General features: G+C 38.8%; 1 protein-coding gene across 1 annotated transcript in view; it reads left to right on the forward strand.

Moving 5' to 3' along the window:
* SAMHD1 (SAM and HD domain containing deoxynucleoside triphosphate triphosphohydrolase 1) overlaps positions 1-12,751 on the forward strand; it is a 50,859-nt gene that overhangs the window by 16,159 nt on the left and 21,949 nt on the right. The window contains exons 4-6 of the mRNA XM_007077693.2: positions 5,012-5,172; positions 8,082-8,197; positions 10,391-10,461. Coding sequence (XP_007077755.2) covers positions 5,012-5,172; positions 8,082-8,197; positions 10,391-10,461 — 348 coding nt within the window. The remainder of the gene's footprint in view (positions 1-5,011; positions 5,173-8,081; positions 8,198-10,390; positions 10,462-12,751) is intronic.

Below are 12,751 nucleotides of genomic sequence, written 5' to 3' on the forward strand. Positions count from 1 at the left end.
AAAAAACATTAAAAAAAAAAAAAGAATGGGAGGAAATCTGCTTCTCAGTAATAGAATTGTAATTGATTTTTATATTTCTAAACTGCATTTTCTCAAATAAGCACAAAATATTTAAACCAAAAGAAAAACTAAAATATATTAAACATACAGAAAAGTATAAGTAGGCAACTACCTAGCTTGTTAAATCTTAATATTTTACCTAATTTTGCTTCAGATCTGTTGTTTTCAGAACAAAATGTTAGAAACAATATAGTCTTTTTTTTTATTTAAAAAAAAATTTTTTTTAATGTTTTATTTATTTTTGAGACAGAGAGAGACAGAGCATGAACGGGGGAGGGTCAGAGAGAGGGAGACACAGAATCTGAAACAGGCTCCAGGCTCTGAGCTGTCAGCACAGAGCCTGATGCGGGGCTTGAACTCACGGACCGCGAGATCATGACCTGAGCCGAAGTCGGCCGCTCAACCGACTGAGCCACCCAGGCGCCCCAATATAGTCTTTTTTGTACCCATTGTAGATTCTGTTTCCATCCATTCTTCCCCCAAAATAAGTGCCATCTTGAATTGGGTTTATTCATTTTCACAAATGTTTTTTACTTTCACTACATGTATATCTATAGCTATAAACAATGTATAGTGTTGTTCTACATGTTTTTTAAGCTTTATAAAAATTATAAACAGTAAGTAACCTTTTAAACTTTCATTTTACATCGCTTTTTAAAAATTATTATTATTATTATTATTATTATTATACTTTTGAGCATCCTCCACATCGACACACATAGCTCTGCTTTCCCCTTAGTCAGAGAATAACTTTTAAAGTTGTACTGAATTTTCTTGTCAGCTCCGGTAAACTTTTGTGTCAAGTATTAGTCCACAGGGTGGATACATTCCTAGAGTTTCATCTATCAATAGTTCTTATTAAAAAAAAAAAATTTTAACATTTATTTATTTTTGAGAGAGAGAGAGAGAAAGACAGAGCACGAGTGGGGGAGGAGCAGAGAGAGACAGAGACACAGAACCTGAAGCAGGCTCCAGGCTCTGAGCTGTCAGCACAGAGCCTGACACAGGGCCTGAACCCACAAACTGTGAGATCATGACCTGAGCCAAAGTCAGGTGCTCGACTGACTGAGCCACCCAGGTGCCCCTCAGTAGTTCTTATTTTTCATCTCCCGGCCCCTTCCGGACATTCAAGGCCCTGTTTTTTGGAATTAGTGTCCCAAGAATCATTTTAACAAGTGGTCAACTGCCCACCCTCCATCTCAGAAATTCCAATTGTGGGAATTTACAGTAGGCCTGTGAATGTGCATTTTTCACAGACTCTCTGGTATCATAATTAATGTTTCTTGATTGACTGGTGACAGAAATTTTATCTTATTGTTCACCCTTTTGACTTCTGTAGGTTAAGAAAACTTAGTTTCAGACCTGGAAGAAGGTGTAGGGTATCTAAATCCCCTTTTGCACCCTTTTGCAATGATCATCATGTACATTTTTCATTAGCTGTGTTTGGTATATTTTGTACAGTATTTGAGTTATCTCAGATCTCTATGAGAATACATATTTCAATTTTACTCTTGCCAGTTAGTCTGCTTATTTCCCATTGAAAATCATGTTTGAAAAAAAAAATTTAAGATTTTATTTTTAAGTAATCTCTACACCCAACATGGGCCTCAAATTCACAACTCTGAGTTCAAGAGCCACACACTCCCCTGACTGAGCCAGCCAAGCTCCCCATGTTTGAAATATTTAATAAATGTGTTTGGTTCAGTCCTACAATAGTTTTCTTTTATAGGCAAGTAGTGGTTCTTATAGCAAGTATTTTATTTGAATTAATCAAATTTTAGCCCTTTCTGAAAAAGTTACCTAATATTAAAATACCTCATTCTTTTCATGACAAATTAAATAGGGTGATCACTTATTAAAGATTATATTTAACAATTTTGTCCTGCAGTTGGAAGAAAATTGCCTGCAATCTATTTTGTCCTTCATTCCTTCATGAGAAGGGCAGCACAGAGTATTCTCTTCAGATAGGACATAGATAAGTTTTCTTTATTAGGTGAGATCATCTCAGATGATCTCTGTTACCACATTTTCACAGTGCAACAAAATTTGTAACAAAAAAATTTTTTTAATTGTTTTTTTACATTTATTTATTTTTGAAAGACAAAGAGAGATGGAGCACAAGTTGGGGAGGGGCAGAGAGAGAAGGAGACACAGAATTCAAAGCAGGCTCCAGGCTCTGAGATGTCAGCACAGAGCCCGACGCGGGGCTCCAACCCACAAACCGCGAGATCGTGACCTGAGCCGAAGTCAGACGTTCAACCGACTGAGCCACCCAGACGCCCCTGCAGCAAAAATAATTTTGAAGTAATGTTCAAGACACCAGTTTCGGGGCTCCTGGGTGGCTTAGTTAGTTGAGCGTCTCTTGATTTTGGCTCAGGCCATGGTCCCAGGGTCATGGGATCAAGTCCTGTGTCGGGCTGAGTGTGAAGCCTGCGTCAGATTCGCAGTCTCCCTCTGCCTCTCTCCCCCACTCACATCTCCCTCTCTCTTTAAAGTAAAGGTTAAAAGTTAAAAAGAAAGACAATCAGTGTCATTTGCTCACTTTTCTTCTTTCTACGTTTCATCAAAAACAGAAAACTGCCTAACCATATTTACAAATTATAAATTACATTTGTTGCAAATAGATTTTGAAGTTCCTAAGTACTTTTTGGTCAGTGAGTCACTGTATAGTCATGAAATTGATAGCTTTAATGATTTTATATATTTTTTAATGTTTATTTTGAGAGAGAGAGTATATATACACAAGTGTGCAAGAGTGAGTGAGGGGGAGGAGCAGAGAGAGGGGGAAAGAGGGAATCCCAAGCAGACCTGAGCTGAAATCGAGTTGGACGCTTAACCAACTGAGCCACCCAGACACCCAATATAGTTTATGATAGTGATAAAGTGACTTTATAGAGCAGGTGAAAAAAATTAATACTCACCAGTCATAAATCTAATCTTTGTTAATATACATTACATATTGCTTAACAAAGGTATAAATTCTAGTCATTACTTGACTCAGGCTGTTGATGCACAACTTGAATTGAGCTATTTTTTTTAAATTTTTTAATATTTATTCATTTTTGAGAGACAGAGAGTGCAAGTGGGGGAGGGTCAGAGAGAAAGGGAGACACAGAATCTGAAGCAGGCTCCAGGCTCTGAGCTGTCAGCACAGAGGCTGACGCGGGCTCGAACTCACGAACCATGAGATCATGACCTGAGCCGAAGTCAGATGCTCAACCGACTGAGCCACTTAGGCGCCCCTGAATTGGGCTGTTTTTAAAGGAAATGACTTCCTTATCACTAGCATGTTCAAATGTTGGACCAGATGACCCCTTTAAGCTTCTTTACAGCATAGAGCTTTTGTAATTCATATTTTGTATATATCTATATATGGGCATGGTACATTTTAACTATAAGAATCTTAACATATGTATCTTGGGGCACCTAGGTGTCTTAGTCCATTGAGCCTCCAACTTCGGCTCAACTCATGATCTCACAGTTCCTGGGTTTGAGCCCCTCATTGGGCTCACTGCTGTCAGCACAGAGCCCGCTTTGGATCCTCTGTCCCCCCCCTCTCTCTCCGCCCCTCCTCCCATTCATGCTCTCTCTCAAAAAAATAAATAAACCTTTAAAAAATATTTGTATTGGGGCGCCTGGGTGGTGCAGTCGGTTAAGCGTCCGACTTCAGCCAGGTCACGATCTCGCGGTCCGTGAGTTCGAGCCCCGCGTCAGGCTCTGGGCTGATGGCTCGGAGCCTGGAGCCTGTTTCCGATTCTGTGTCTCCCTCTCTCTCTGCCCCTCCCCCGTTCATGCTCTGTCTCTCTCTGTCCCAAAAATAAATAAAAAACGTTGAAAAAAAAATTAAAAAAAAAAATATTTGTATCTTTGCAATGGCAGTTCAACAGTAACCATTTAAAACATATTTAAGTTCCTACTGTGTGCCAGGCATTACGCTGCGTGATGAGTTCTGAGAATATGGCAGTAGACAAGGCCCTTCACCTCCCAGAATTCCATACATTTTTAAGGAACTTCATGGAAAAATTTGAAGCAGTTTGAAAATCATTCATCAGATCATTTATTAAGTTCCTTTTTTCTTTTCTTTTAAAAAATTTTTTTATTATTTATTTTGAGTGAGTGAGAGAGAGAGAGAGAGAGAGAGAGAGAAAACACAAGCGGGGAAGGGGCAGAATCCCAAACAGGCTCTATGCCATCAGCTCAAAAGTCACAAACTGCATGACCTAAGCCGAGATCAAGAGTCGGACACTTAGCCAAATGAGCCACACAAGGGCCACTCCTTTTTTATTGTCTTTCTCTTTAAAAGGCGGTTATGGATAGTTAAGATGTATCTTTATTTTAAGAAACATTGAGGGACATTAAATCTTCACCTGTATTTAACCCTGTTTAAGCTTAGAGTAATAAATAATTGTAAAATTTATCTTCACTAAGTATAGGTATTTCTGAGTGACATTGAGTAGTACAGAATTTCATATTCCTGCCCAAGATTTCTTATCTATATGGTAGGAAGCTTCCCTTTCTTTCTTCCTCACTCCCTCTCTTCCTAATGGGTACCATATAGATACATTTAGGAAAAAAACACACATTGTCTATAGCAATAAGGCTTATATGATCTGAATGAGTGTGTTAAATGAGTACATTTAACTTGAATACAAGACTAACTTATTAAAGACTAATCAAATCATATACACAATAAAAAAATTGAATTCCTTATTTTTCTATATTAGAATCCACTAAGAAGAAGTAAAATATACCCAGATCCAATATACTTGATCTGTCTGGTAGTGATACCTAAATAAGGTAATGATATTAATATCTTGTTATTTCCTGTAGAAGTATTCTTACTTGAGAACAATTGAATAGCTTTAATTGTGCACTGTAGATAGGAATGGCTGCACAAAAATTTTAGATGGAATTATATATTGTTATTGATATTAATTTAAACATTTTCTAGGTAATTAATGATCCTATCCATGGCCACATTGAACTCCACCCTCTCCTCATCCGAATCATCGACACACCTCAATTTCAGCGGCTTCGATATATTAAACAGTTGGGTGGCAGTTACTATATTTTTCCAGGCGCTTCGCACAACCGATTTGAGCACAGTCTAGGGTAAGAAGGCAGTTGATGGGGAATTTACAGTTATGTAAGTACTTTCCTTATCTTATGAAATAATGATCTTATCGTTTAGAGAATAGTTTTACAAAATGGTAATAATATCCATATTTTGTTGAGAAAATTGAGGCTTTGATTTACCTTGCTATATTTTATGTATTTAAAAAAAATTTTTTTAATGCTTGTTTATTTTTGAGAGAGAGAGAGAGAGAGAGGAGAGAGAGAGACAGAGCATGAGTGAGGGAAGAGCAGAGAGAGACAGAATCCAAAGCAGGCTCTAGGCTCTGAGCTGTCAGCACAGAGCCCAATGCGGGACTTGGACTCACAAACCTCAAGATGATGACCTGAGCCAAAGTCAGACGCTTAACCAACTGAGCCACCCAGGCGCCCCTATTTTATGTACTCTTATAAACCAATTCAGATCCTCACTGGAAAGATAATGAAAGTGTCTATTGACAGGCCATTTCGATGACATATTTGTTTAAACATGGGTTGGTTACTGATATAACTAATGTTGTAAATTTTATTATTTAATTTTCCTGTTTAGTCCTATAAAGAATTGTCCTTTGAAACCAGATAACATTATTTAAAAAAAATTTTTTTTAACATTTATTTATTTTTGAGAGAGAGAGAGCATGAACAGGGGAGGGTCAGAGAGAGAGGGAGACACAGAATCTGAAACAGGCTCCAGGCTCCGAGCTGTCAGCACAGAGCCCGACGCGGGGGCTCAAACTCACACACCGTGAGATCATGACCTGAGCCGAAGTCGGACGCTTAACCGATTGAGCCACCCAGGCGCCCCGAAACCAGATAACATTCTTAACCTAGCAGGAAATGTGTAAATCAGAAGAGCATTCACAAGCGTAGAAAAGGTGGCACCTCTGTTACAAACAACTAGTTGAGAATTTGGTCTGCTTTTCCATTATAGAATCTAGAACCAGGAGAACATGGGCTGGGGTGGAAAAAACTAGACAATTTTCTAGGTTTCATGGACTACTCACACTGTTTTACGTTTGTTTGTTTGTTTGTTTGTTTGTTTGTTTTGAAGTGTGTGTGTTTTGTTTTTGAAGTGTTTTTAATTAGCCAGAAGACAAGTGTCTATTCAGATGTTTATTCATTCATCAGCAAATATTTATTGAAAACTTACTAGGCCCTACCAGACCAAGGTAGCAGTTGTCCCAGCTTTGTGGAGCTAGGGTTTAAGCAGAGAAAGAAAGATACTGTATTCACTCAGGAATTACTTTCTGAGGGAAGTGCTAAAAGTGCATTTAACATTTGTTGGGCACTTTATCTTCAATCTATGTAACAAAACCAGAAGTCCTGCTTTTTTGAAAAAAAAAAATTGTGGTAAAATACACAGGATATAAAACTTACCATCTTAACCATTTTTAAGTGTACTTCAATAGTGTTAAATATATCCGTATTATTGTGCAACCAAACTCCAGAACTTTTTCATCTTGCAAAACTGAAACTCTTCTCCATTAAATAACAATTCCTCATTCTCTTCTCCCTCTAGCCCCTGGCCATCACCATTCTGCTTTCTGTTTCTATGAATCTGACTACTCTAGGTGCCTCATACAGTAGTTATCTATTTGTGACTGGCTTAATTCACTTAGCATAATTTTCTCAAAGTTCATCTATGTTAGAGCATGTGTGAGAATTTCCTTCTTTTTTAAGACTGAATAATATTCTTTTGTATGTTTATACCACATTTTGTTTATCCCTTCATTTGTGAGAGGACATTGGGTTGCTTCTGCCTCTTTGACTTTTTTTTTTGAGAAAAGTTTTTTTTTTAATGTTTATTTTATTTTTGAGAGACAGACAGAATGTGAGTGGGGGTGGAGCAGAGAGAGAGGGAGACACAGAATCTGAAGCAGGCTCCGGGCTCCAAGCCCTCAGCACAGAGCCTGATGTGGGGCTCAAACTCATGAACCATGAGATCATGACCTAAGCTGAAGTAGGACGCTTAACCAACTGAGCCACCCAGGTGCCCCATGAACTGCGAGACCATGACCTGAGCCAAAGTCGGACGCTTAATCAACTGAGCCACTCAGGCGCGCTTGAAAAAAGTTTTTATTGCAAGCACAGTGAGCATAAGGAGACGTCTTCTCACACGATGTGGCCACAAGGTCTGCCATTAACTAAATCTCTTTGACAACCCTTTATTGGTTTAAATCATATTAATTACCTTCTTGCTTTCAGGTGTACATCATTTCTGCCATGTGGGACATTTTCTTGGGAATATATAAGTAGTATTCCATGTAGCCTGACAAATCCTCAATGATCACATCATCCACTTAGACTCGAGCTTGCCCAGAACAGGAGCAGGGAGAGCCAGACAGAGTTCTGGTGCAGAGTGACTGAGTGCTGCTAGGAACAGGGGTGTGCTTATACCTCTTTGAGACACTGCTTTCAGTGTTTTTGGTTATATACCGCGAGTGGGATTGCTGGATCATATGGTAATTCTAGTTTCAATTTTTTGAGGGACCACCATATTGCTCACAGCAGTTGCACCATTATACATTCCCAACAGCAGTGCACGAGGTTCCAATTTTTCCACATCCTGCTCAACATTTGTTTTTTGGTTTTTTGTTTTGTGTGTGTGGGGGGGGGGGGTTGTTTGTGTTTTGTTTTGTTTTATAGCTTTTCTAATGAGTGTGAGGGGGTATTTCATTGTGGTTTTGATTTTGCCTTTTTCCTAATAATTAACTGATTGTGAGCCAATAGGTCCTGCTTTGAGGATTCTATTTGTGTTTCTGCCTAGTTCTCAAACCGACTATTCTGTTAACTTGTTGTAGAAATATATTAAAACATTTGAGAAACATACTAGAATTCTTGAGTTCCAGAAGTATCATCTTTCAAATGGAAGAGTGACTTTATGTTGTTTTGTTTCGCTTACTCTGCAGCGTAGGGTATCTAGCGGGATGTCTTGTTCGTGCACTGCGTGAAAAACAACCAGAGCTGCAGATAAGTGAACGGGATGTGCTCTGTGTTCAGATTGCTGGCCTTTGTCATGATCTCGGTATGCTGTACAAAGAACCAAAGTTGTTAACATAAAACCATAACAAGTTATCTCTTTTTGGAATTAAAAAATCTAATAATGGAAAGAAATATCAAAGTTGTGTTTAAAAAATTTTTTTAATGTTTACTTATTCTTGAGACAGAGAAAGACAGAGCATGAACGGGGGAGAGTCAGAGAGAGGGAGACACAGAATCTGAAGCAGGCTCCGGGCTCCGATATGTCAGCACAGAGCCCGACACGGGGCTCGAACTCACGGACTGTGAGATCATGACCTGAGCCGAAGTCAGATGCTTAAACCGACTGAGCCACCCAGGCGCCCCTGAAAGTTGTGTTTTAATTCTGCAGTTAACTTTAATATAAATGTGCCATTGCTTCTTCCTAGAATGATTCATAAGCTCAAAGCTTTGCTATTATTTTTTGTGGTCTTTAAATGTATTTCCCACATTAAACAATTTTGCTACAAGTTATATGAAAGGACTTTCTTTTTTTTTTTTTTTGGATATTTACATTTTTAATTTTTTTATTAAAAAAAATTTTTTTTTAGAGACAGAGAGTGTGAGGAGCTGGGGGTGGGGAAGAGGGAGGGAGGGAGACAGAGAGGGAGAGAGTGAGAGAGACAGGGAGAGAGAGAGAGAAAGAGAATCCCAGGCAGGCTCCATGCTGTGGAGCCCAATGTGGGGCTTGATCCCACAACCCTGGGATCATGACCTGAGCTGAAATCAAGAGTAGGACACTCAACTGATTGAGCTACCCAGGTGCCCCAAAAGGACCTTCTAATAGTGAGATTTTTGACTACTCTATTTAGGATGATATGAGTTTTATCTTTCCTTTATTCTTTTTGTTGCCATTTTCTGTCAGTTACTTCATCAAATTCATTCTTCTCATACCTAAAATACATAATCTTCCCTAGCAGATTAACAACACATTTAGAGAACTCCATTTCTCTCCTGACCCATGTGAGGTCTTAGACCACTTTAATCTAAGTAGAATATCATCCTTCTTTGACAAAGAAAGAGAAAAGACGGGTGCCTGCGTGGCTCAGTTGGTTAAGTGTCCAACTCTTGATTTTGGCTCAGGTCATGTCATTATCTCACTGTTTGTGAGACTGAGCCCTGAGCTGGGCTCCACACTGGGCATGGAGCCTTCTTGGGATTCTCTCTCTCCTCTCTCTGCCCTCCCCCTGTGCATATGCGCTCTCTCTCAAAATAAATAAATAAACTTAAGAGAGAGGGAGAGACTGTCCTCTTTTTTACAGGAGTTTTCAACCCCACGTCTTTGTAGTTTATTCCTACCTATTGGAGTATCCTGAGAGTTTGTGTGTGCCCTTAGGGTAGAGAAAGGGAGGTATCTGTGTTTGAACAGCCAGATTCTCAAGGGGATAAGGCACTCTCTTTAGCATGTCCCCTTGGAGATTTCAGCAGGACCAGTACCACTCCTAGATGATAAATTTAACAGATTCTAGAGGGGATCATTGGGAAACTTTGTCAGTGTCTAGGAGTCTGAGCATGGCATTAATGAGCCTTTTTCTATAGGCTGTGACATGCAAAAAGGCCCAGGGCTGGTCCAGGTGGGGTCCCTCTTTAGCCAAGTAACTCACTTCAGAAATTCTGATAATTACAGAGTTGTGTGTCAACAAAGTTTCATAGTATTAAATGAGTGGAATGTTAAAATCACTTACGAATAAGATAAACTAGTGATCTCCACTTTTGGTTGCCCACATCAGCAGTAAAAACCCAAGCGTGTATATTTATTATAAAGCGTATTATGTAAATTATACAATTTACATGAAAATAAATGTTTTTAAAAGGATGAGAGTAGAAAAATAAAGTTTTATTATTTTCTTCCTCCACCTCAGTGAATGATCTTAAAATGACTATTCTAATATAAATATTCAATCTGAAGATGCCAACGTTTTTCATTAATATTCCTTTTAGTTACACAGAACTGTCCTTTCATCAGATGTATGTGAGCTCTGACGACTCAAAGACCCCTCCATGGGCAGTTCACTTTCCTATATGTTTTTGTTTCTTATTTTCTTGTTTTAGAAAATAGGAAGGAAGGATTTTTGTTCCTCTTTGTAATGTACTTAGAAAGTATTAATTTCTGTTGATATTCAATTTTCGCTAAAAAGATTAAAAAATAGATTCACTTTTTACCAGTTTACAAGCAGTTTTAAGGCTTTTGTTTTTTTAGGTCATGGGCCATTTTCTCATATGTTTGATGGAAGATTTATTCCACTTGCTCGCCCAGATGTGGAATGGACGGTATGTTTTCATATATTCAATAGTCAATAAAGTAAAGACTATTTAAGCAACCATTGCTGTGTTATAGTATACTTCCCCATTACAGTTTTCAGGGTGCAATCATATACAAATACATAATGTTTCATTTGATCTCACAGTAGTCTATAAAGGAAGAATCATTATCTCCATTTTTATAAGTGTAAAGGAACTTGAAGCTCACAGAGGTGTATTGAACTGATACACAAAAAAATCACAAAGCTGTTAAAGGGTGGAGCCAGCAGTAGAAAACCAGGTTTTCTAGATGCTAATTTAATGCTTTTACGATTCTATCATATTATTGAAAAGTAAAATAATAGCTAACTCCATTTTTATCATGAAGTAACTGATACCAGCCAAGTTTCATTGTTTATATTAAATGAACCATTTTATAATTAGGGATTTGGAGGTGGCTGACCCATATTTTTGGAATCAGGTTTTGGAAAGTGAAGTTAGGCTGGCTTCCACACTGTATTTCTGGAATCTGGAGTAAAGGATATTAATATGTACTGAATCCTCCTTCCATGTCAACCTCTATTTCCTTCCTTCCTTCCTTCCTTCCTTCCTTCCTTCCTTCCTTCCTTCCTTCCTTTTCTTTCCCTTCCTTTCCTCCTGCCTTCCTCCCTCCCTTCCTGCCTTCTTCCCTCCCTCCTTCCCTCCCTCCTCTCTTTCTCTTCCTTCCCCTCTTCCTTCCTCCCTGTTTCCCTTTCTTTCTTTCTTTCTTTCTTTCTTTCTTTCTTTCTTTCTTTCTTTCTTTCTTTCTATGTTTTTTAAAGTAATCTCTACACCTAACATGGGACTCAAACTCATGACCTTGAGATCAAGAGTCACATCTTCTCCCAAATGAGGCAGTCAGGCACCCCTATTTTTTTTCTTTTTCTTTTAAAGGAATAATTCAAGGGGCAGCTGGGTGGCTCAGTTGGTTAAGCATCTGACTCTTGATTTAGGCTCACGGTCCATGAGTTCAAGCCCTGCATCGGGCTCTCTGCTGTCAGTGTGGGGCCTTCTTCGGATCCTCTGTTCCCTCTCTCTATATGCCCCTCCCCCACTAGCTTGCTCACTCTCTCAAAAATAAATAAACATTAAAATTTTTTTTAATTTAAAAAAATAAAGGAATAATTCACATATAGTAAGTTGGTACCAGTCTTAATTTTTTTTTTTAAGTTTGTTTGTTTATTTATCTCAAGTAATCTCTACACCCAACATTGGGTCCAAACTAATGACCCTGAGATCGAGAGTCACATGCTCTACTGACTGAGCCAGCCAGGCACCATGGTTTAGTGAATTTTGACAAATAGATATATCCATGTAATCACTACCCAAGTCAGGATAAAAGATGTCTTCATCTTCTTGGAAAATTCCCTTATGCCCCTTCTCAGTCGATGGCTGCTTCTCCCTCCTCACCTTCTAATTTTTTTAAATATAGATTGGTTTTGGGGCGCCTGGGTGGCTCAGTCGGTTAAGCAGCCGACTTCGGCTCAGGTCATGATCTCACAGTCCGTGAGTTCGAGCCCCGCGTCAGGCTCTGTGCTGACAGCTCAGAGCCTGGAGCCTGTTTCAGATTCTGTGTCTCCCTCTCTCTGACCCTCCCCTGTTCATGCTCTGTCTCTCCCTGTCTCAAAAATAAATAAAAATGTTAAAAAAAAAAATTAAAAAAAAAAGAAAATAAATATAGATTAGTTTTGCCTATTCTTAGATTTCATGTAAGTAGAATCATATCATATATACTCTTTAGTGTTTTGCTTTTATTCATACAACATGATGATTGTGAGATTCTATCATGTTGCATGCATTACTGTTGATCCCTGCGTATTGCTGAGTAGTATCCCATTGTGTGAGTAAATTGTGACTTGTTTGTACTTTTCCCCTTCAATATAATTTGGGTTGTTTTCACTTTTTGGCTATTACAAATAAGGTTGCAAAACATTTTTATGGAAAATGTTTTCATTTCTTTTAGGTAAAATACCTGAGTAGAATTGCTAGACCATGGAGTAGGTGCATGTTTACTTTATAAGAAACTGCCAAGGGCATCTAGGTGACTCGGTCGGTTGAGCGTCGGTGTCCAACTCTTGATTTAGGCTCAGGTCATGACCTCCCAGTTCGTGGCATACAGCCCTGCACTGAGCTCTGCACTAACAGCACGGAGCTTGCTTGGGATGTTCTCTCTTCCACACTCTGCCCCTCCCCGACTTGTGCACACACGCACCTGCGCGCATTCTCACTCTCTCTCTCTCAAAATAAGTAAATAAACTGAAAAATTAGGAAAAAAAAAAAA

The sequence above is a fragment of the Panthera tigris genome, chromosome A3 (genome assembly GCF_018350195.1).
Source record: "Panthera tigris isolate Pti1 chromosome A3, P.tigris_Pti1_mat1.1, whole genome shotgun sequence".
Lineage (NCBI taxonomy): Eukaryota > Metazoa > Chordata > Mammalia > Carnivora > Felidae > Panthera > Panthera tigris.